Raw genomic sequence first — 24,819 nt, 5'->3', positions numbered from 1 at the left:
TGATCTGTCCCTTGTTTGACTTTCTGTGGAACTTAAGATCTAATTCACAGCTCACTATTGCTTATTCCCACATACTGTTCTCCATTCAAAGTCCTCAGAGTCAGAGATTATGTCATCTCTTCCTAATGTCCTGCCTACCATCCTCCAGCTGAAATTTATTCATACATAAACAATCATTATCCCTTAATAAATGGGTAAGGGGCTGGGGATATACCTCAGTTGGTAGAGTGCTTGCCTTGCATGCAGAAGACCCTGGTTCAATCCCCAGCACCGCCAAAAAATAAAAAAGTAAAAATAAATAAATGGGTAAGATTGGCCCTGGGAAAAACAATTGTGATTCAATGAGGAGAATGGATAGTGCATAATATGGAAAATAGAGAAAGCAGTCCCATGAACCACTTGCATTCTGGACCACACTCAAAAGGAGATAGATATCAAGGGAGTGAACTACAGAGATGGTTTTGCCTCCTGAAATGGAACAACTGTCTGTCTGTTCTAACATTTGTTTTTCCATTGGGGCAGGGTAAGCTTGGCTACACTATAACAACTTTGAAAATCTCTGTGGTTTAAAATAATAAAGGTTTACTTCTTTCTTAGCTACTAGTTCTTTGAAGATTGGCTGGAGGACCTGCCTGTGTTCTTACTGAAGACCCAAGCTAATGGAGCCTCTGTCTCTGGGTCTTTGCAATTCCTCTAGCAGGAGACAGAAAAATGCAGATTTCACACTGGCTTTAACAGACTTCTGCCTGGAAGTGGTACACATCTCTCCCACTCACCTTTCTTTGGCCAAAGCAAGTTGCTTGTTCAGTTATATTCTCACTTCCAAGGAGCATATTCTCACTTCCAAGGAGCAAGGAAGTAGGACAAGCGAAAAATGACTACCCATATAATAGGGTGTTTTATTGTTGTGTTTTCTAATTCTCCAGACGGTTTGCCAGCCAGTCCTCAGAAGGACAGCCCAGGAATGCCCAGTACGCACATCTCTAGACCTAGAACTGGATCTTCAGGCCTCTCTTACCCGCCAGAGTCGCCTCAATGATGAGCTACAGGCTCTGAGGGGCCTTCGGCAAAAGCTGGAAGAACTGAAAGCTCAGGGAGAGACTGATCTTCCACCAGGTGTGCTGGAGGATGAGCGATTCCAGAAGCTCCTGAAACAAGCTGAGAAGCAGGTACAAATCCAAGTGTCACTCATCCCACAGAGGGGCCAACACAGGTTCATTCTTATTAAAGTCTGGGTAGGAGGCTCCCAACTTATACCTCCATGTGGCTCAGAGTCTTCAGATGCTTTTGCTATGAATGAAACACATCTTTCCCTACTGTTATAGGATGTTTTCTGTCCAGAATATTGCTAAAATAGTAGTATTGCTACCCCAAAAGCTACAGATAAGAGGCCCCCTTCCTCTCCACGTATTTGCAGCTTGGGTGGCCACTGGTCACCTGATAGGAAGGGAGGATGACAGAAGGGGAATTTCTTATCAACATTTCCTCTGTATCAACAAATGATAATGAATAGTTCTTTTAGATTCATTAACCACATTGTTGTAATACGTTGCTAATTTTAATGCTTGTAATTTTCATTCTTTCCTATATTCAAAAGAAATTACATTTCACTTGCATTCTTCTTCGCTTTTCACCCTACAAAATCTATGCAAAATAAGGTAGAATCACTGATTAAAATGTAGAATGTCTTAAAAGGACTGTTTTTGTCATTCTGCCACATAAATATTACTGAAATTTTTAAGGATTTGCATGATTATGATATTGATTTGTTATCTCATTATTAGAATTTATTAGAATTTATATTTTGACAGAGCAGGGTGTATTCATTCACATCTATACATAATCTACAAATAGAATTTTTCATGTAGCTAAAATATTAAGAATGCAAAAACATTATTTTCTTCTATCACCTTTGGGTAGGAATCTGAAATATACACTTCCTTGAATTAATAAAAAGTACTGTCCATGATATAATTTTTTCTTTTGGGCCCAAAGTTGTTTTTTAATCTCGTAGTTGTGGTACTATAGGAAATGTTTAAATTGTTTAGCTGATTAGTGCTACTAATTCTAAATGGAACTCAGAAACTTAATGAATGAATTTCAAGAATCAAACTGATACCAATAATTTTTAAAGAAAACGTAAGCAACAAAATGTATTATCTACTTCTGTTCTACTCCACCTCATAGGGAGAAACCTTCATACATAATAAGACCTCAGGAAATGGTTTGTCCTGCCTAGAGTTGAATTGTAGGCCTTTTGTTTGACATGGCCATGAATATTATACAGGACAATTAGACACTGGTGACAAAGGAGACGTTCAGGGTCCACAAGAAAGATCTCTTTCTAGGGTCCAAGAGAGGTTTCATAGAGGAAGAAGCACCTAAACTGGGTTTGAGAGCAGATAGTAGAACTTCATCCCTTGAAGCCAGTGAGGCCCACCAGGCTGGGGATGTGCTAATAAAGCTCTAGCTAAATACCTGACAGGAGAACAAGTGCCACAGTAGCTTTCACTTTACCAAATGGATGACTGAGTTAACAGTTAAAGTGACCCACTCTCATGTTTGTACCTCAGTAATAATAGCCAGGATTTTACCCTCCCAGGTCTTTTAATTCAGCACCAGCAATAACTTCAAATTCTTGATTGACTTTGACCAACTTTGATATAACAGAGAAATCTCATAGTCTTGAACCTCTGGGGTCAAAGACTTTCAAAATGGATTTGGAATTTTGCTACTACACATATAAACAGAACTTAGACTCTTTGGGAGTTTTGTTGCTTGTTTGTTTCTGATTTGTTATGATATGAAATTCTTGATCCTTAGATATCTGTCATTATAAAAACCTTGGGACTTACTTTTTCACTTAATAACATCATGCTAAGATTCTTCCACAAATTACTTATTATTACAGTTTATTTTTTTTGATTGCTAACTAATGTCCATTGTGTAGAGAAAAGCTCAATAAAGCAAAAAGTTAGAGCTCTTTGAAAAAAAAATAGGTAAATCTCTGGCAAGATTGAGAAAGAGAAGACAAAAGCAAAGGATATATTTTTTTTTTTTTAAAGAGAACGAGAGAGAGAGAATTTTAACATTTATTTTTCAGTTTTCGGCGGACACAACATCTTTGTTTGTATGTGGTGCTGAGGATTGAACCTGGGCTGCATGCGTGCCAGGCGAGCACGCTACCACTTGAGCCACATCCCCAGCCCAGCAAAGGATATTATAAAAATAAAGAGGAGGGCTGGGTATGTGACAGAGTGCTTGCCTAGCGTGTGTGAGGCACTGGATTCGATCCTTAGCACCGCATAAAAAACTAAACAAATAAAGGCATGTTGTCCCTCTACAACTATAAAAAATAAAATAAAAAAAGAAAAGAGGAACAGAACTATGAATCATTTGAGATTTAAAAGATAATGGAATGTAATCAACATATGTACCCATAGTTTAGACAAATATCTAGGAAAATATACAAGAAATGATGAAAGAAGGCAGAAAAGGGTTAAAAATCATGTAACTCAAAGAATTTGCAGCAGTGATTAAAATCTATCCACAAAGAAAACATGAGGTCTACATATTTCATAGACATGTCCCTGAAACTTTACAAAGAACAAATTATCTCAATTAAGTAATGTGTAATTCCATCTGTAATCCGAGCTACCTGGAAGACTGAGGCAGGAGGATTGAAAGTTTAAGGCCAGCCTTGGCAACTTAGATTCTGTCTCAAAAATGGCTGGGAATGTAGCTCAGTGGTAGAGTACCACTGGGTTCAACCCCTAGAGCTGGGGCAGGGTGGCAGATATCTCAGTTTTAAACGCTTGAAAAAGAGAGAACACACATTTCTGTGTGGCCAACATCCCTGATTCTAAAAGTAAACAAAGATATTATCAAAAAGGAAAACCAATAGCCAGTTTCATTTATGAATGTAGATATAAAAATCCTAACTAAAATATTAGTGAATATAATCCAACAGTATATTTTTTCAAAGTACATTTTGAAGGCTGGAGTTAGTGCTCAGTGGTAGAGTGCTTGCCTTGCACGTGTGAGGCACTCGATTTGATCCTCAGCACCATATAAAAATAAATAAAGATATTAAAAAATATATATTTTTTTAAAAGTACATTTTGACCATGTTTGAACTGTAGAAAGATTTTTTTAATATTAGAAAACTCTATTAATATAATTGACCACTTAAATAGAATAAGGAAAAAACTATTTGATAAACTCAATGGATGCAAGAAAATAATGATTAGAGTCAATAATCATATTTATTCATGTTTAAAACTCTCAATATGTTAGGAGAAATTCCTTAACCTGATGAAAAATAACCTAAAGCAAATGTGATCCTGTATAGATGAACATTGAAACTGTTCTTTTAAGATGAGACAGACATTTAACACTGTTCAACATTGTGCTAGGAGTTCTAATCAGTGCTGTGAGGCAATCAAGAAAAGTAGAAGCAGAATGGAAAGAAGGAAATAAAGCTGTCGTTATTGGCAGATAATGTGGTGCCTACACTAAAAAAATCTGTATCATTTCAAATAATAAGACTTTAGCAAGATGGATAAATAATAGAATGATACATAAAACTACTGTATTTTTTTCTGTATGCTAACCAGAAACAGAGAATTTACTTATTAATATTTACAGTAGTATCAAAGAGTATCCAAGGATCAAATAATGAATTTGATGTGAAGTATAAGGAAAATTACAAAACTTTATAAGGAGAAATGTAAAAACACCTAATTTTATGAAATGTACTAAATTCATATAGAACAGGGGTCAGCATACTAAATACTCTGGGCTTTTGGATCCACACAGTCTCAATCTCCGCTACTCAACCCAGCCATTGTATCCCAAAAGCAACTATAAATATATAAACAAATAGTTTAGGCTGTGTGCAAATAAAACTTTATTTAAAAAAAAAAGATGAAAGTTCATAATTTACCAATCCCTGATATAGAGAAAGAATTAATATTATGGAGATGGGCAGTTTTCCCTAAAACTCCACCATACAATCCAATTCCAAGAAAAATGTCAATATGATTTTTCGTGGATATTCATACAATTAGTAGAAAAATAAAAGACAAAGAATAGTGTAGATAATTCTGGAGAAAAAAAAGCAAGGAGGAAGACTTGCCCTATAAGAAACCAGGACTTTTTTAAACTGCTAAAGTGGTTATATGGTATAGAATTAGTAGAATAATCAAGGTGTGAAAAACTGAGCCCAGAAACAGAAGCACCTATTTGCAGCATTGCTGTCTAATGTGGGTGATGCAAGAGGCTGTGGGCAAAGGAGGAGCCATTAAATAAAGAAAGCTGGAATGAGCTGGAATTCAGCTCAGTGGTGGGCCTCTTACCTGGAATGCATGAGGCCTTAGGTTCAATCCCTAGCACCAAAAAAAAAAAAAAAAAAAAAAAGAGAGAGAGAAGAAAAGGAAGAAGTTGATAAGGATTGTTCATATGGAAAACAGTAGTATTGAATCCCTGCCTAATATACAAAAACAATCTCCAGGTAGATTGTGGACTTTCATAGTATAAAATGCAGAGTCTTTCTTTCCAAATTTTTAATTTTCTGTCCATAGTGCTCATTCTGTGTCCTACCTAGTTGGAGGTAAGATAGATTGGGGCAAAATTATTAAGAGCCCTGAATCCCTTGTAATGGGAAGTCACTGAGTCACATTTTCTAGAGATGTGCTCTTTGTAGGGGTAGTATGTCAGTGATGTGCATGATAGATGACCAAAGTGGAAGGCTCCTTCCAAGTCCTTGGGGTTACACGTTTTCCCATGAAATCAAGTTAGAGGGGCTTCAGCAGACTCAAGCAGCATGTCGAATACTGGTTGAAATATAAGATTAAGACATTTTTTCAAAAGTCAAAGTATCATAAATTCACTATTTTCCTGTGTTTTTAAGTTGCATTTTATTGTAGGATTCTGCTAGGATTTTTGCTGTTGTTGATGTGGGACTCAAGAATTAGGATTTATTACTGTGATTTTTGTTTTTCTTCTACACTAAAGAAACTCTTTGATTTGCCCTTGGTACAAATATATGGGAAGTAAAAGGAATATAAAACTCAGCAAATTGAGCAGAAGTTTTTTTTTTTTTTTTTTAAAAAAAAAAAACCTCTTGATGCAAGCCCTCCTGTGGGCTGCTGGTGTCAGTTTCCAGGGTAATGACAAGGCCTCCTCTGCATTTTTACAGCACTTTGTAGTAGATGTGCCATCCAACCCTGGCAGAAAACTTGGATTGGGGCTGGGGTGGTAGCTCAGTGGCACAACGCTTGCCTAGAAAACTTCTTGGATTCACTAAAGCTGCTAATCTTATTTATTAGCCATGATTTTATTCCATTTTCATTTAGTTTGCTCACTTCTAGACTAAAGAATTTCACCTTGACTTACTGGTGAATAGCTAAATACAACATATAGAAGAACAATGAGAAGCTGACTGGTGGCCCCAGAATACCTTGATCACCTAGGTAAGACCATAATGTGGGCACCCTTGATCCAGCCTATGGCTCTGGAACAAATTCCAGGAGTATTAGGTAAATCAGCTAGTCTTTCATAGGACTTTGTATAAGATTCACTTCTGTACTTGAACCTTGACTCTTTTGACAGACTTCTGAAATAAGGATTTTATGCTGTTGTTACCAACATCTCACAGGATGCTAATAGTAGTAATCTGGAAAAATAATGGTAATGTTAGGACGAAAGTGGCCAATTCACTCTTCCAAAGTGCCAGGATCCCAGAGGCCCCAAGTTTGTTTTATTCATGCTCACCTTTCCACCTCTCAAGAACTATGGATATTCAAGGACCAAGATCTCCTTTTGCTGTTCTTAACCCATTTTGTCTTGTCATCCCAGAGGAGGAACACCCATAAAAACATATAGTATATAATATATAATTATAAGAATAAAATTATAATAATGTTAATATTATAATATTGATAAGCTATAGATGATGACTTCTAACCTATTCTAATGCACTTATATCAATTTTGTAGAAGTAATTACAGAATTAAAAACTTGGAATTTAGTGGATTAATGATAGAAATACTAATAACCATATCAGACAGACCTCCCAAACATAATAGGAAGTTGAACTATCCTTCAGAAGTGACCTCCTTGAAAACTGTCATCTCTGTCATTTGATACAACCTTTTGTGAGACATTGATGGTGTTTTCCCCTTTCATCTCTTGAATGTCTACAGTGTAAGTTACTGTATCATAAATGGTTCTAAAATAGCTGATTGGTGCTGTCACCCCTAGTTCCTGCCTCAGAATCAGTTTCTCTATCAAGGTGGTGCCATGGTTATATAGGGGTTTGGTTCTTTAAAATCTCACAACCTAGCACACTTCTGTTCAAAGCCAATTTAGTTGGCTTTGCCAGTAAAATTATCTTAATGTCACACTGCATGTGTTTTGCTCACATAACCAGTCTTATATCACTCACATGGCTTTGCTCACTAATATAAGGAAAAAACTGGTTGCTAGAGCTCAGAACTGCCCAGAAATATTTTGAAGATCACAGGTCTTTTCAGTTTTGTTTAAGAACTATGGATATTCAAGGACCAAGATCTCCTTTTGTCTTGGCCAGTTCAGGATATAAAGAGTTCCCATCTCAGTTTCAGAAACTGTCTTAGGAGTAACATTTTAGATTTTGCTTTTGTAAACACTAATCTTTTTTATTATAAAAGTTTTATAATGTGATTGATAGCTAATGAAAATTCTTTTTTAGCTTTATTAATTTTATTTTTTAAATACACAACAGCGGAATGCATTACAATTCTTATTACACATATAGAGTACAATTTTTCATATCTTTGTATATAGAGTCTATTCATACCAATTCATGCCTTTATACATGACTTTGTGGTTTTTTTGCATTACAATTCTTATTACACAAATACACCACAATTTTTCATATCTCTGTTTATATATAAAGTATGTTGACACCCAATTCAATTCTTCATACATGTACTTTGGATAATGATGTCCATCACATTCCACCGCCCTTGATAATCCCCTGCTCCCTCCCTTTCCCTCCCACCTCTCTTCCCTATCTGGAATTCATCTAATCCTCCCATGCTCACCCCCACCCACCCCACTGTGAGTCAGCCTCCTTATATCAGAGAAAACATTCGGCATTTGTTTTTTTGGCATTAGCTAACTTCACTTAGCATTATCTTCTCCAATGCCATCCATTTACCTACAAATGCCATGATTTTATTCTCTTTTAATGCTGAGTAAAATTCCATTGTGTATATATGTCACATTTTTTTTATCCATTCATCCACTGAAGGGCATCTAGGTTGGCTCCACAGTTTAGCTCTTGTGAATGTGCTGCTATAAACATTGATGTGGCTGTGTCCCTGTAGTATGCTATTTTTAAGTCTTTTGGGAATAGACCGAAGAGAGGGATAGCTGGGTCAAATTGTGGTTCCATTCCCAGATTTCCCATACTGCTTTCCATATTGGCTACACCAATTTACAGTCCCACCAGCAGTGTATGAGTGTACTTTTTTCCCCACATCCTCTCCAACACTTATTGTTGTCTTCATAATAGCTGCCATTCTGACTGGAGTGAGATGATATTTTAGAGTAGTTTTGATTTGCATTTCTCTGATTGCTAGAGATGATGAGCATTTTTTCATATATTTGTTGATTGATTGTATATCCTCCTCTGTGAAGTGTCTCTTCAGGTCCTTGCCCCATTTGTTGACTAAGTTATTGTTTTTTTGGTGCTTAGTTTTTTGAGTTCTTTATATACCCTAGAGATGCTCTATCTGATGTGTGAGGGGTAAAACTTTGCTCCCAGGATGTGGGCTTTCTGTTCACCTTACAGATTGTTTCTTTTGCTGAGAAGAAATTTTTAGTTTGATTCCACCCCCTTTATTGATTCTTGGTTTTAATTCTTAGCACAAGAATTATAGGAGTCTTATTAAGGAAGCTGGGGCCTAATCCCACATGATGAAGATTAGGGCCTACTTGTTCTTCTATTAGATGCACAGTCTGTGGTTTAATTCCTAGGTCCTTGATCCATTTTGAGCTCAGGTTTGTACATGGTGAGAGATAGGGTTTTAATTTCATTTTATTGCATATGGATTTCCAGTTTGCCCAGCTAACATTGAAGATGCTATCATTTCTCCAGTGCACGTTTTTGGCACCTTTGTCTAATATAAGATAATTGTAATTTTGTGGGTTAGTTCCTGTGTCCTCTATTCTGTATCATTGGTCTACCACCCTTTTTTGGTGCCAGTACCATGCTGTTTTTGTTACTATTGCTCTGTAATATAGTTTAAGGTCTGGTATAGCAATACCACCTGCTTCATTCTTCCTGCTTAGGATTCCTTTAGCTGGGTCTCTTATTTTTCCAGATGAATTTCATGATGGCTTTTTCTATTTCTATGAAGAATGCCATTGGGATTTTGATTGGAATTGCATTCAATCTGGATAGTGCTTTTGGTAGTATGGTCATTTTGATAATATTAATTCTGCCTATCAAAGAGCAAGGTAGATCTTTCCATCTTCTAAGGTCTTCTTTGATTTCTTTCTTTAGGGTTCTGTAGTTTTCATTGTATAGATCTTTCACCTCTTTTGTTAAGTTAATTCCCAAATATCTTTTTTTTTTTTTTTTGAGGATATTGTGAATGGAGTAGTTTTCCTCATTTCCTTCTCAGTGTATTTGTCACTGATATGCAGAAATGCCTTTGATTTATGGGTGTTGATTTTATATCCTGCTACTTTACTGAATTCATTTACTAGTTCTAGAAGTTTTCTGGTGGAGTTTTTTGGGTCTTCTAGGTATAGAATCATATCATCAGCAAATAGAGCTAATTTAAGTTCTTCTTTTTCTATATATATTCCTTTAATTTCTTTCGTCTAATTGCTCTGGCCAGTGTTTCAAGAACTATGTTGAATAGAAGTGGTGAAAGAGGGCATTCCTGTCTTGTTCCAGATTTTAGAGGGAATGCCTTCAGTTTTTCTCCATTTAGAATGCTATTGGCCTGAGGCTTAGCGTAGATAGCCTTTACAATGTTGAGATATGTTCCTGTTATCCCTAGTTTTTCTAGTGTTTTGAATATAAAGGGGTGCTGTATTTTGTCAAATGCTTTTTCTGCGTCTATCGAGATGATCATATGATTCCTATCTTTAAGTCTATTGATGTGATGAATTACATTTATTGATTTCTGTATGTTGAACCAACCTTGCATCTCTGGGATGAATCCCACTTGATCATGCACAATCTTTGTGATATGTGTTTGTATTCGATTCACCAGAATTTTATTGAGAATTTTTGTATCTATGTTCATTAGAGATATTGACCTGAAGTTTTCTTTCTTTAAAGTATCTTTGTCTGGTTTTGGAATCAGGGTATATTGGCCTCATAGAATGAGTTTGGAAGTACTCCCTCTTTTTCTATTTCCTGAAATGAATTCAAGAATATTGGTATTAGTTCTTCTTTAAAGTCTTGTAGAACTTGGCTGTATATCCATCTGGTCCTGGACTTTTCTTGGTTGGTAGTCTTTTGATGGTGTCTTCTATTTCCTCTATTGTTATTGGTCTGTTTAGGTTGTCTATATCCTCCTGACTCAATCTGGGCAGATCATATGACTTAAGAAATTTATCTATGCCTTCACTATCTTCTATTTTATTGGAGTATAAGGATTCAAAATAATTTCTGATTATCTTCTGTATTTCTGAAGTGTCTGTTGTGATATTGCCTTTTTCATCCCGTATGCTAGTAATTTGAGTTCTCTCTCTTCTTCTCTTCGTTAGCATGGCTAAGGGTCTGTCGATTTTATTTATTTTTTCAAAGAACCAACTTTTAGTTTTGTCAATTTTTTCAATTGTTTCTTTTGTTTCGATTTCATTAATTTCAGCTCTGATTTTAATTATTTCTTGCCTTCTACTTCTTTTGCTGTTGTTTTGCTCTTCTTTTTCTAGGATTTTGAGATGAAGTATGAGATCATTTATTTGTTGGTTTTTTCTTTTTTTAAGGAATGAACTCCAAGCAATGAATTTTCCTCTTAGAACTGCTTTCAATGTGTCCCATAGATTCCAATATGTTGTGTCTGTGTTTTCATTTAACTCTAAGAAGTTTTTAATTTCCTCCTTGATGTCTTCTAAAACCCATTGATCATTCAGTAACCTATTGTTCATTCTCCAAGTGATGCATGATTTTTCCTTCCTTCTTTTATCGTTGATTTTCAGTTTCATTCCATTATGGTCAGATAAGATGTATGGTATTATCTCTACTCCTTTATATTGTCTAAGAGTTGCCCTGTGACATAATATATGATCTATTTTTGAGAAGGATCCATGTGCTGCTGAGAAAAAAGTGTAACTGCTTGATGTTGGGTGGTATATTCTATATATGTCAATTAAGTCTAGGTTGTTAATTGTGTTATTGAGTTCTATAGTTTCCTTATTTAACTTTTGTTTGGAAGATCTGTCCAGTGGTGAGAGATGTGTGTTGAAGTCTCCCATGATTATTGTATGGTGGTCTATTAGACTCTTGAACTTGAGAAGAGTTTGCTTGACGAACATAGCTGCACCATTGTTTGGGGCATATGTATTTATGATTGTTATGTCTTATTGGTGTATGGTTCCCTTGAGCAGTATGTAGTGTCCCTCTTTATCCCATTTGATTAACTTTGGCTTGAAATCTATTTTATTAGATATGAGTATGGACACTCCTGCTTGTTTCCGCAGTCCATATGAGTGATATGATTTTTCCCAACCTTTCACCTTCAGTCTATGTATATCTTTTCCTATCAAGTGTGTCTCCTGTAGGCAGCATATTGTTGGGTCTTGTTTTGTGATCCATTCAACTAGCCTGTGTCTCTTAATTGGTGAGTTTAAGCCATTAACATTTAGGGTTATTATTGAGATATGGTTTGTTCTTCCAGCCATATTTGTTTATTAATGTTACTAAACCTGATTTGTTTTCCTCTTTGATTACTTTCCCCCGTTTACTGTCCTACCTCCCACTGTTGGTTTTCATTGTTATTTTCCATTTCCTCTTCCTGTAATGTTTTGCCAAGGATTTTTTGAAGAGATGGTTTTCTAGCTGCAAATTCTTTTAACTTTTGTTTATCGTGGAAGGTTTTAATTTCATCTTCCATCCTGAAGCTTAATTTCGCCGGATACATGATTCTTGGTTGGAACCCATTTTCTTTCAGTGTTTGAAATATGTTATTCCAGGATCTTCTAGCTTTCAGAGTCTGTGTTGAGAGATCAGCTGTTATCCTGATTGGTTTACCCCTAAATGTAATCTGCTTCCTTTCTCTTGTAGCTTTTAAAATTCTCTCCTTATTCTGTATGTTGGGCATCTTCATTATAATGTGTCTAGGTGTGGATCTCTTATGATTTTGCACATTTGGCGTCCTGTAGGCTTCTAGGATTTGGGATTCTGTGTCATTCTTCAAGTCTGGGAAGTTTTCTTGTATTATTTCATCGAATAGATTGTTTATTCCTTTGGTTTGGAGCTCTGTGCCTTCCTGTATCCCAATGACTCTTAAGTTTGGTCTTTTAATGTTCTCCCATATTTCTTGGATGTTCTGCTCATGGTTTCTTAGCAGTCTTGCTGAGCTATCTATGTTCTTTTCAAGTTGAAATACTTTGTCTTCATTGTCTGATGTTCTATCTTCTAAGTGTTCTACTCTGCTGGTAGTATTCTCAATTGAGTTTTTAAGTTGGTTTATTGCTTCCTGCATTTCTAGGATTGCTATTTGTTTGTTTCTTATTACCTCTATCTCCCTGTGTAATTGATCTTTTACTTCCTGGATTTGTTTATGTAGTTCCTTGTCAAAGTGATCTTTCATTGTCTGATTTTGCTGTCTCATGTCTTCCTTGAGACTCCAGATCATCTGAAGCATGTATATCCTGAACTCTTTATCTGACATTCCATCTGTTGCAGCTATTACCTCTTCTAAAGTTGAGTTGACCTGCATTGCTTGTGGTCCTTTCTTTCCTTGTCTTTTCATACTGCTTGCGTTTCTTTCTGCTTGGTGAAACTGTTGTGTTTTTGAAATTTTCCCCCTATTTATTTATATTGCTCTTGTATAGTTGGGAAATCTCCCTTGCAGGGCGGGTAGTGGCTATGCTCCTCCTCTAATTAGGGTGATCTGTCTACCACGCTGGTTGGTCGCAGGTCTGCCCACCCTGCGGGCGCGGGTGGCAGCTCTGCTCTGCCCGCACTCCAATTGTGGTGACGTAACTACCACGCCCTCGGGTCGTTGGTCCTGATCCGGATGTGGGCGGCGGCTCTGCTCGGCCCCTACTCCAATTGGTGTGATGTGTCTACCATGCTGGCAGGCCTCTAGGCCTGTTCAGATCTAATTTTAATTATTTCTTGCCTTCTACTGCTTTTGCTGCTGATTTGCTCTTGTTTTTCTAGAGCTTTGAGATGTAGTGTGAGGTCATTTATTTGTTGACTTTTTCTTCTTTTAAGAAATGAACTCCATGCAATGAATTTTCCTCTAAGTACTGCTTTCATAGTGTCCCAGAGATATCAATATGTTGTGTCTGTGTTCTCATTTACCTTTAAGAATTTTTTAATCTCCTCCTTGATGTCTTCTGTAACCCATTGTTCATTCAGTAGCATATTGTTCAATCTCCATATGATGCAGAAATTTGTAGTTTTTATTTTGTTGTTGATTTCCAATTTCATTCCATTATGATCTGATAAAATGCATGGTATTATCTCTATTTTTTTGTATTTGCTAAGAGTTTCTTTATGACATAGTATATGGTCTATTTTCGAGAAGGATCTATGTGCTGCTGAGAAGAAAGTGTATCCACTTGATGCCGGTTGAAATATTCTATATATGTCACTTAAGTCTAAGTTATTTATTGTGTTATTGAGCTCTATAGTTTCTTTATTCAACTTTTGCTTGGAAAATCTATCCAGTGTTGAGAAGGGTGTGTTAAAGTCACCCAAGATTATTGTTTTGTGGTCAGTTTGACTCTTGAACTTGAGAAGAGTTTGTTTTATGAACATAGATGCACCATTGTTTGGGGCATATATATATTTATGATTGTTATGTCTTGTTGGTATATGGTTCCTTTGAGCAGTATATAATGTACATCTTTATCCCTTTTGATTAACTTTAGCTTGAAGTCTACTTTATTTGATATGAGTATGGAAACCCCTGCTTGCTTCCACAGTCCATGTGAGTGGTATGATTTTTCCCAACCTTTCACCTTCAGTCTGTGAATGTCTTTTCCTATGAAATGAGTTAAAAGACATAGGCTAGCAGATTGGATTAGCCTATGTCTTTTGATTGGTGAGTTTAAGCCATTAACATTTAGGATTACTATTGAGACATGGTTTGTATTTCCAGCCTTTTTTGTTTATTTTTGTTATTTAACTTGAATTGGTTTTCCTCTTTGGATAGTTTTTCCTTTAGTGTACTACCTCTCTCTGCTGATTTTCATTGCTGTTTTTCATTTCCTCTTCATGAAATATTTTGCCAAGGATGTTTTGTGGTGCCGGTTTTCTAGCTATATGTTCTTTTAACTTTTGTTTATTGTGGAAGGTTTTTATTTCATCTTCAAATCTAAAGCTTAATTTTACTGGATACAAGATTCTTGGTTACCCATTATCTTTCAGAGCTTATATATGTTGCTCCAGGATCCTCTAGCTTTCACAGTCTATGTTGAAAAATCTGCCATTTTCCTAATTGGTTTTCCCCTATATGTAATCTGATTCCTTTCTCTTGTGGCTTTTAAAATTCTCTCCTTACTCTGTATGTTGGGCATTTCAAGAATCTGTTGTGATTTTGTACGTTTGGCAACCTGTAGGCTACTTGAATTTGAATTTCCAATTCATTCTTCATGTTTGGAAAGTTTTCTGATATTATTTCATTGAATATATTGTTCATTCCTTTGGTTTGGACCTCTATGGCTTTCTCTATCCCAATAACTCTTAAATTTGTTCTTTTTATGCTATCCCATATTTCTTTTTTTTTTTTAATTTATTTTTTATTTCTCGGCGGACACAACATCTTTGTTGGTATGTGGTGCTGAGGATCGAACCCGGGCCACACGCATGCCAGGCGAGCGCGCTACCGCTTGAGCCACATCCCCAGCCCTATCCCATATTTCTTGAATGATCTGCTCGTGGTTTCTTATCATTTTTTCTGTGTCGTCTATGTTCTTTTCAAGATGATTTATTTTATCTTCATTGTCTGATGTCCTATCTTCTAAATGGTCTACTCTGTTGGTGATGCTTTCATTTGAGTTTTTAATTTGGTTTATTATTTCTTTCATTTGAAGGATTTCTGTTTGGATTTTTTGTATAACCTCTATCTCCCTGTTGAGGTGATCTTTTGCTTCTTGGATTTGTTTATGTAGCTCATTGTCGAAGTGATCTTTCACTGCCTGTATTTGTTCTCTTATGCCTTCTTTGAGATCCCAAAACATTTTAACCATGTATATCCTGAATCTTTGTCTGTCATTTTTTCTGCTGTAGCTGCCAATGCTTCTAATGATGTGTTGTCTTGATTTGTTTGTGGTATTTTCTTCCCTTGTCTTTTTATGTTGCTCATGTGTATTCCTTTCCAGCTCTGTGGATCTGATGTGTTATTGTTTTTACCCTATAGATTTGTAGTGCACTTATAGGGTTCTAAGATCTCTCCTTTGTGGGGAAGGACAATGTTAACAGATCCCAATATCAACATTACATCACCTATGAACAAATTGTTGTTATTAAGACATTTACAGTTTAGTCTTAATGTTCAGAAATGTTGGATTCAGTTATTATTTAAAATATAATCAGTAGTTTCATAAAAAAGGTTTACAGTTTCTGGTGGTGGACAATGAACTGGGGGTCAGGCATAGGACGATATGCTGAGGGGAAAAGATGTGATGGTATAGAGTTAATATATCTTAGGAAATGTGAAGGAGAAATCTAATGAAGAGGGTTAGTAGCAGGGGAATAGACAGGAAGTAATTTAGGGTAGACAATTAAGTGGGAAGATAGTATATTACATGAAACAAATACACGTATGTATTTAGAAAAGTACAGGATGTAAAAATAGTAAAATTTGGAGGGTGAAAGAAGAAGAAAGAAAAAGGGAGAGAAAGAAAGAAAGAAAATAGAAAAGAAAAAGAGAACAAAAGGGCTTATGCAACTCCTCTATATTATATCATTCAGGTGACTCAGTCCTCAAAGTCCTATTTCATGCAAAGTTCTTGGTTTTACATATGTTCGGGATGTGAGGGCCAGAGGATAGAAGGGTAGAAGAGAAACAAGAAGGAAAAAAAAATCATACTCTTAGAGATCCATTTCTTTCCTGCTTCTCTTCTTATCCAGTAGGTGGGGTTGTCTGTTTTAAGCTGGTGTTTCTGCCCTCAGGATGATGTAGGCAACCGGGGTGAGAAGACCGGACCTGCTGTGGAGCATCTGGAAGCGGGGGTTGCCACCCACCAGTCCTAGCAGGGAAATTGCGCCTCACAGACCTTTTTTGTGACCATTCGACTGACTTGAGCCCCCAGTATCGTCTCCCTCTCTTGCCTGGATATTTTCCAGATGCTGGTCTCTCTGTTATGCTCCAGACTTTAGTCCCCTCCCCTGTATTACTTATTATGTCCCAACTGCAGGACCTCTCACCCCCAGTCTCATACCAGGTGGGCAGTGCCCTGTTCGCACTGCACTCCTGTCCAACTGTGAGCTGTTTTTGTGTTGGGTGGTCACTGTGCCGAGTTATCGTCGCTGGGGAGGGGGGAGGAATTGGAAATCAGGTACCTGCTCAAATGGAGATCCGATCTGGTAGCCATGCCCACCAAAAAATGGCGAGGAAGGTTTTCCAAGATGGAGTTAGTCTGTTTCCAGCGCTGGGGTGTCTGGTGAGGTGGGGGAAGCTGGGTGATGGTCTTGTGCTGTGGATAGGTAGCAGCCTAGTGACCTGTGTGGAAGCGCAGTCTGGAGTTCTGCAGAGTTGCTGATAGGTGGTGTTTCTGCTGAGCTGCCTGAGAGCCGTGGGTGAGCTGGAACTGCCGGCTTTGGGTCCAGAGACTTATTGCAGCGCAGTGTCTCTGATTTCTGCACAGGTGGTTGCAGCGCTGGTGATTTCTGCAAAAATCCGCTGTATAGGGGTCTTCTCACACTCTTTGAGATGTTGTATTCCATCTAGGCGAGACCTTGTGGAGAAGCTGCCTGTCTGCTTTCTTGGTTTCATGCCACAGAGCAACCAGAAACAGGACCTCCTCTATTCCACCATCTTGGATCCGCCCTCATTTTTTTTTAATTTAGTCACTAAATGATGCCTAGGCTGATTCTTATCTCATAGTAAGTTTCTAATGATTATTATAATAGTCCTCACATAGGATGCATTGATTAGAAATCTAGTTATATCTTAATAGAGGATTTCTGATGTTTGTTATCTGATGAGCTAGTACTTGGTTGGTTTCGAAATCATTTTGTACACCAAGATAGGGAGGGAGGAGAGCCCAAGAGATTTCTCTTGTGATTATGGCAGAGCCTAAGGTAAAGACATCACCCCATGGCAGACGATGAAGGGCAAAATAGGGCCCATTTTCCGAGCTCTAAAGCCCTAAAGCTACCATGAGGCCAGTCACCTCCAAAAGGTACGACCTCTTAATATTGTTACAATGGCAATTAAATTGCAGTGTGAGCTTTGGAGGAGACAGACATTCAAACCATAGCAGATGCCAAGCCTGCTGCCTTCCATCTTTACTTTCTTCTGCTTCATGGCAGTTTTACGTCAGACAACAGTGCTGCTTTTTAAAAATTTTATTTTTACCAGCTCTGTGAATGTTTGCACTATTTGTTTTGTACTTTTCTTTGATACCACTAAAATTTGTAATAGCCAGCTCTGTGAAAATAAAGATCATTTCAATTGTGTGCCTTTCATTGTGGCTCAGGAAGTTGGTAATGACTATTGACTTACCTCTCTTCCTTCCTTTTACTCCCACCTCCACTCCTTATGTACATACGGGCACATCACCATGCATACGCACTCACACACTGCCCTTTCATTCCCACCATTTCCCCATAGTGTTGAGGATTCGTGATATTTTTATCAGGATGATCATAAAGTGCCTAACGATGAGCAAAGAGCCTGCCAGTTGTCATAAAAAAATATGGCTCCCAGAAAAGCAGTGAATTGAAGCCAGTAGCAGATTCTGGGTCTCCTCTCTTGTCAAGGAAAGCTTTCAGGTCTCAGGGTCACACTCCATAATCTTCCTCCTTTGTGGCTGAAAGTCTTTTTTGTAGCTTGCAATAAAAACTAAATCTTAGGATTCTCGTGTATTATACAAACCCCTTAGGAAGCAGGAAAAAAAAAAGCAGAGGACTGTAAATTAAGACTGGATTCGGCTTCTTAACATGACTATAGGTAAATCACTGACCTTTGTGCAGATCAGGCTTTCAGCATGTAAACTAAAGTTTAAACATTCCTTTCTGGAGTCTGGGGCATAAGAAGTGGCTTTTAGTCCTCATGAACCAGGCAGCTTATCAAGACTTGGGGTGAGAGGGGGAGATGTTGTATAGAGAGCACTGATTCTCTTTCAAAGGAGCCTGTGTCAACTTACGAAGCAAAATGATTCCCCCTCTCCTCAGTGTTTTCCTGTCAAAATGCCAAAGTTCTGTGGTGCTAGACATTTTAAAAGCTTAAAGTAATATAGATGCTAACGCTTTCAAAAGTTAGAATCTCCTAAAAAATTATGTCAAAATGATATTATACCTTAACAAAATAAATCTTAACAATTACAGTGAAGTATTCAACATTGAGATTTAACTGCCTGCATTATTGATTACTTTTGATTAATGGCTAATAAAAATTCTGAGATATATTTTGTCACCCAGAACATTGGAGGAAAATATAGATGTAGACACAGATATATAAGCACAGGGAGAGATACAGTCTTCTATGAAGTGTGTTCTCCTTCAGTAGGGAATGAAATATCTTCATGTGTTCCATGATCAATCTTAGTTTTGTATAAAATGCTGCCAAATTTCAAAGTAATTTTGTGGTCACCACAAAAGCGCTGGTAGTTTAAAATGTCATCGGCCATTAGGCTACTTAGAGGAACAGTTGAAATGATGCTCTATGAGGGATAAAATAAACCTCAATTCCTTCATCTGGTAAGCAATAGAGGGCTATGAGCAGGATGCTAGCACCTATTGTATTTCTGATCTGATAAAGTACATTTCTAGAATTAAAAAAAAGAGTCAAAATTCTTACCTGAATATAATTCAGCATGTATGTTCGTTCTATGACTTTTCCTGATCTTTTTAGTTTGAGTTAAGTCAGCAGATGACTATGTTAAGATTATTGTATTCTTGCAGGAATGTACCAAGAATTCAAATAGCAGTATTGCAGTATAATTACTAGTTTAGTGACTTAATATACCACTACCACAGGGTAGAAATCATTTCTTTGTGTTCTAAGCCAATACTTCCTCACCTGGGACTTCATGAAGAATCACAGATATACAAAAGATAGGACTTCACACAGTAACTAAAGTACCATAGTTGAAATACTCTTCAAACTTGAATTACATAAATTCACCAGTAACTATTCTATCAATTGCAAAATAATCTAGAGAGAATTGTTACCTAAAAAATGTAGGGTTTTTTTATAGAAAAAGTTTTCAAAAGCGGAAAGAAAAGGAGGAGCGGTAAAACATGTCTGCAGGCTGTCCTATTAAGTGGCTGAAACTGACCTCAAACTTACGATCTTCCTGCCTCAGCCTCCCGAGCCACTGGGATTACAGGTGTGTGCCGCCATGCCAGCTTTGTCCTGTCTTTTAAGCCTGAGTACCTTGCTCCTTGACTTCCTGATTTTGAAGGTATCTGAAATAGTGGAAAGAAAACCCTTAATTCCTTTTTTGCCAGAACCAGTTTTACCTTCTTTTGAAGTTTATAGCTGCTTAAGTTATCACAGAAGCAGTTGATTTTTCAGCCCCAGAAGGATCCCAATTGTGGGATTGTCCATCAATTTAGATTGCAACCACAGATTCCTGCCCTTGGCAGAGCTATTGTTTCTTCTATTTCTGTGCCAACAGCTAAGTTCTGACCTCTTATGAGAATTTGTGCTAAACTTCAAAATACAGCAAACAAACACCAACATTCTAAATATTCCTGACCACTTTCTCTAGAGCTCTAGCTGTCATCACCATAGCCATTGGCCTCCACTCAACAATGCCACATGTCCCGTTTTGTCATTGTGATCCACCATCTTCAAGGCCACAGTAATAGAGGCTGATCCCTACTGGAGGAGTCCTCACAGATGAGCTAAGTCTCCCCAGCCTCTGACTCAAATAGTTAGTGTCCTCTTTCTGACACATGCCACCTCTGGCTGAGAGGGCCACGACTGTGACTTGGAATGTCACCTTTGGGGAGCAAAGAGCACAGTTATCTCACCTCTGTGGACAGCTATGGACTGGGACATGTGCCTTCAGTCCTGTAAGATGGTTAAACTTGCAAATAAGAAAGTTTCACTTTTTTTATTGTGAGAGTAAATGGCCTTTCATGTTTACGTGTCGTTCATGTGTGTTTTATGATTTATCTAGTCATATCCTGTGCCCTTTTTTCTGTTACGTTGTCTTTTTTTCCCCTATTGAAATTTTTCTTTATGTACTTGTTATTTGAGTTGCATTCTATCATCTGTCTTTTGAATGCCTGTTAAATTAAAAGTTTATCATCTAAAAACCTGGCTTTCCCACAGAGCTACCCATTCTTCTATCCAACATGTATTTATTGAGCACCTATTGTGTGCTACCTGCAGAGGCTCTGTGGAGGGGAGGCAGACAATGTACTTGTCCCCCAGACACTCTAATTCTGTGTGTAAAGGAGATAGTATGTAAGTTCTGTAAATGAAAGTACTATGCAGAAAAGCAAGGTAGGGTCAGGACTCCTTTTTAAAAAAAAATCTGTAGTTCCTGTAAAAATGTCTGATGCTCAGTATGTGTGCTCAGTAAGTGTACAAAAGGATCTGAGAAGCAGATTTGTATTAGCTAAGTCACAGTCTACCTTACCAGGGATAAAAGTGACAGTGGTTTCTGTTGCGTAGAGGAGCAGAGTATCAGTTACAGCATGTGGCAGCCTTCCAAAGCACTGCTTGGTTAAGTTTCCCCAGTGTCCCTGATAAAAATTGGGAAGAAAAGGGAAGGGAAGAGGGAAGTTACCTTGCAATTGTTTGTATGTGGTGCTGAGGATCGAACCCAGGCCGCACACACGCCAAGCGAGCACGCTACCGCTTGAGCCACATCCCTAGCCCTGAAATTTTTTTCTCTTAAAGCAGCTTTCCAAAAAGACCTTCCGAAAACCAACTCATATACAGTAATCCCCTTTGTCCATAGTTCCATTTTCCATGTTTTCATTTACCATGGTTGTCTATAGTTTGAAGCATTAAATAGAAAATTTCAGAAAAAAATTTTTATTATTGCATGTTATTATTTATAAATTCATCTATTTTGTCTACAAGAAATACATGCAGACTAAAAGTAAATGGGTAGAAAAAAACTAAAAAAATGTAGCTTTATGAATTTCAGATGGAACAGACTTCAGAGCAAGAAAAGTTGTAAAGAATAAAGAAGGGCATGACATAATAATAAAGGGATAAATTCTCCAAGAAGACATAACCGTCCTTAATATGTATGTGCCCAACAGTCAATATGAGAGGCAAAAACTGACAGAACTGCAAGGAAATAGATGAATCCACCCATTGCATTTGGAAACTTAGGCATGCCTCTGTCAGAGGTGGCAGATCCCAGCAGCAGAAAACCAGTAGACATAGTTGAGCTCAACAGTTCTATCAATCAACAGGGTATAATTGACATCTGGAAACTGCTTTATCCAATAACAGCAGATTGCACATTTTTCTAAGGTTCACATGGAACTTTCACCAAGACGGTCACATCCCAGGCTCTAAACACACATTAACAAATAATATTGTATGTCTTTAGAGAGTGCAGTAAAATTAAACATGGAAATCAGTAACAGAAATATAACTGGGAAATTCTAAAACATTTGGAGATTAAACAACACATTGCTAAATACATGATCAAAGATAAAATCTCAAAAGATATTTTGAACTAAATAAAAAAGAAAAATTACATATCAAAATTTGGGATAGAGTAAAAGCAATGTTTGAGGAAAAATGTACAGCATTCAGTGCATACACTAGAAAAGAAGAAAAATCTGAAATCAATAATCTAAACTTCCACCTTAGGAAACCAGAAAAAGAAGAGAAAACTAAATTTGAAGTTATCATAGAAGAAATGAAGTTTCATGAAGAAATGAAATAAAAATCAGAGCAGAAATGCATTGAGTTGAAAATCGGAAATCAGAAGAGAAAATCAGTAAACCAAAAGCTGGTTGTTTCAAAAGATCAATAAAATTGACAAACTACTAACCAGACTTGAGAAAAAAGGGAGAAGACAATTTGGATTAGTAATATTAGAAATGAAAGAAGGAATATCACTACAGATCCTGTGAACATTAGAAGGATAATGAATAGTATAAACAACTCTGCCCACATTGATAACCTAGATAAAATGGACCAATTTCTTGAAAGACACAATTGCCAAAACTCATATAAGAAGAAATAGACAACCAGAATAGGTCTATATCTACTAAAGAAATTGAACTGGTAATTAAAAGCCTTCCAAAATAGAAAGCACCATTCCTAGATGGGTTTACTGGTGAATTCTACCAAACATTTTAAGGAAAGAACTATCTTCTCCACAGTGTTTTACAGAAGATAGAAACAGAGGAGATACCTGCTAACTTTTGCTAGGAGGTCAGCATCACCCTAGTACTGAAACCAATCAAAGACATTTCAAGGAAGTTACTGTCAGGTATGGTGGTGAGCACCTGTAGTCCCAGCTATTTTGGAGATGGATGTTAGCACAGAAGTTCAAGACCAGCCTGGGCAACATAGCAAGAGCTTGTAAAATTAATTTTGTCAAATCCCATTATGTCAAAAATAGATGTAAAAATCCTTAACAAGATATTAACAGATCCAATCTAGCAATGTATGAAAGGAATTACCATGACCACGGGAGGTTTATCCCAGGTATACAAGGCTGGTTCAACATTTGAAAGTCAATTAATATAATCTGTCACATGAATAAATTAGTAAAGAAAAAACCACAATAAAATCAATACATGCTTTTTTTAAAAAAAGCATTTGACAGAATTTAATACCCATTCATCTTAAAAGTGCTAAGCAACCTCAGAATAGAGGAAAACTTAATGGTAAGAAACAAGAAGCTTTGTCTCTAAGATAGGAGCAGAAAGAGGATGTCCCACAGCACTCTTCCTTTTCTGTGTCACACTGGACGTCTTAGCTAATGCAATAACACAAGAAAAGAAAGGGTATACAGTATAGGAAGGAAATTTTAATCATTATCTATAGAAAATCTGAAAGAATTGATCTGATCCCCCTCCAAAAAAACTTTCAGAACTAATAAATGATCATATCAAAGTTGCTGGATACAGGATTAATACACAAAAGTCAATTCCTTTCCCATACATCATCAAAGCACAAGTGGAATTTGAAATTAAAAACACAGTATCATTTACATTAGCATCCACAAAATGAAAAAACATCTAAATTTCTGTACCACACAAGACATGTCAAGAAAAAAAGAAGGCAAAAAGACATATCTGATAAATGACTGTTATCCAAAATGATGAAAGAGCTCTTAAATTCAGGGCTATGAAACAACCAACCAATTAAAAAATTGGCAAAGAAGATATATAGATGGAAATTAAGCATATGAAAAGATATTCCATGTCATATGTCATTAGGAATTGTGGCTTAAAGTTACAAGAGACCACTGCATGCCTGTGAGAGTAGCAAAATCCAGAACATAGACAACATCAAATGCAGGCAGGGATGTGGAGCAGCAGGAGTTCTTGTTTGTTGCTGGTGGGAATGCAAAATGGTGCAGCATTCGTGGCATCATGGCAGTTTCTTACAAAGTAAAACATATTCTTACATGAAATCCAGCAACTACAGTCCTTGATATTTATCCAAATGAGTTGAAAACTTAAGTCCATGTTAAATAACAGCTTTATTCATAAATACTAAAACTTGGAAGCAATGGAGATGGCCTTCACTAGATGAAAGGATAAACTGAAACATCAAAACAATGTGATATAATTCAACACTGTGAGCTATCAACCTACAGAAACACATGGAGGAAACTTAATGCACTAAGTAAAAGGAGCCAAACTGGAAAGACTACATATTACGTCAATCCAACTCTGTGACAGTTTGGAAGAAACAAAGTTCTGGAAAGAGTAAAAAGATCAGTGGTTGCCAGAGCATGAGGCAGGGGGTGATAGGGAGGAAACAGAGCACAGGGGATTTTAGGGCAGTGAAACTCTTCCTTACATACTACATGATAAACACAGGTCATTGTACATTTGCCCAAACCAATAGGATTGCACCAAGAGTGAAGCCTGATGTAAACTATGGACTTCTGGTGATAATGATATATCACAATAGGCTCATCAACTGAAACAGATGTGCTGTTGTGGTGGAGGATGTTGGTAGTGGGAGAAGTTGATCATATGTGGGGCAGGAAATGTATGGAAATTCTACTTTCTGCTCCATTTGACTGACAGCCTTAAAAGCTCTGTGTTTTAAAAACATTATGGTGAGGAAGATCTGTTAACCTGCAAAAATATTAACATTAATGATTATGAAATAAGTTCTATTTTTTTTAATTTATTTTTCTCCCTCACTGGACTTGTGGGGGAAAACTCTGTTCCTACCTCCTGGTGCCTAGCCAATAGTAAAAATAACAGTAATAACTGAACGTTAAAATAGTGGATTTAAT

At 37.0% G+C, this 24,819-nt stretch overlaps 1 protein-coding gene across 2 annotated transcripts in view; it reads left to right on the top strand.

The window, feature by feature from the left end:
• The window catches only part of WWC2 (WW and C2 domain containing 2), a 240,054-nt gene that overhangs the window by 211,172 nt on the left and 4,063 nt on the right, over positions 1-24,819 (top strand). For both annotated transcript variants that reach the window (XM_081269214.1, XM_081269215.1), the window contains one exon: positions 927-1,169. In XM_081269214.1, the coding sequence (XP_081125340.1) occupies positions 927-1,169 (243 nt within the window). The remainder of the gene's footprint in view (positions 1-926; positions 1,170-24,819) is intronic.

The sequence above is a fragment of the Spermophilus citellus genome (assembly GCF_964194105.1).
Source record: "Spermophilus citellus genome assembly, chromosome: 16".
In the NCBI taxonomy this organism is placed as follows: Eukaryota; Metazoa; Chordata; class Mammalia; order Rodentia; family Sciuridae; genus Spermophilus; species Spermophilus citellus.
This window is presented reverse-complemented; position numbering and strand designations above follow the sequence as displayed.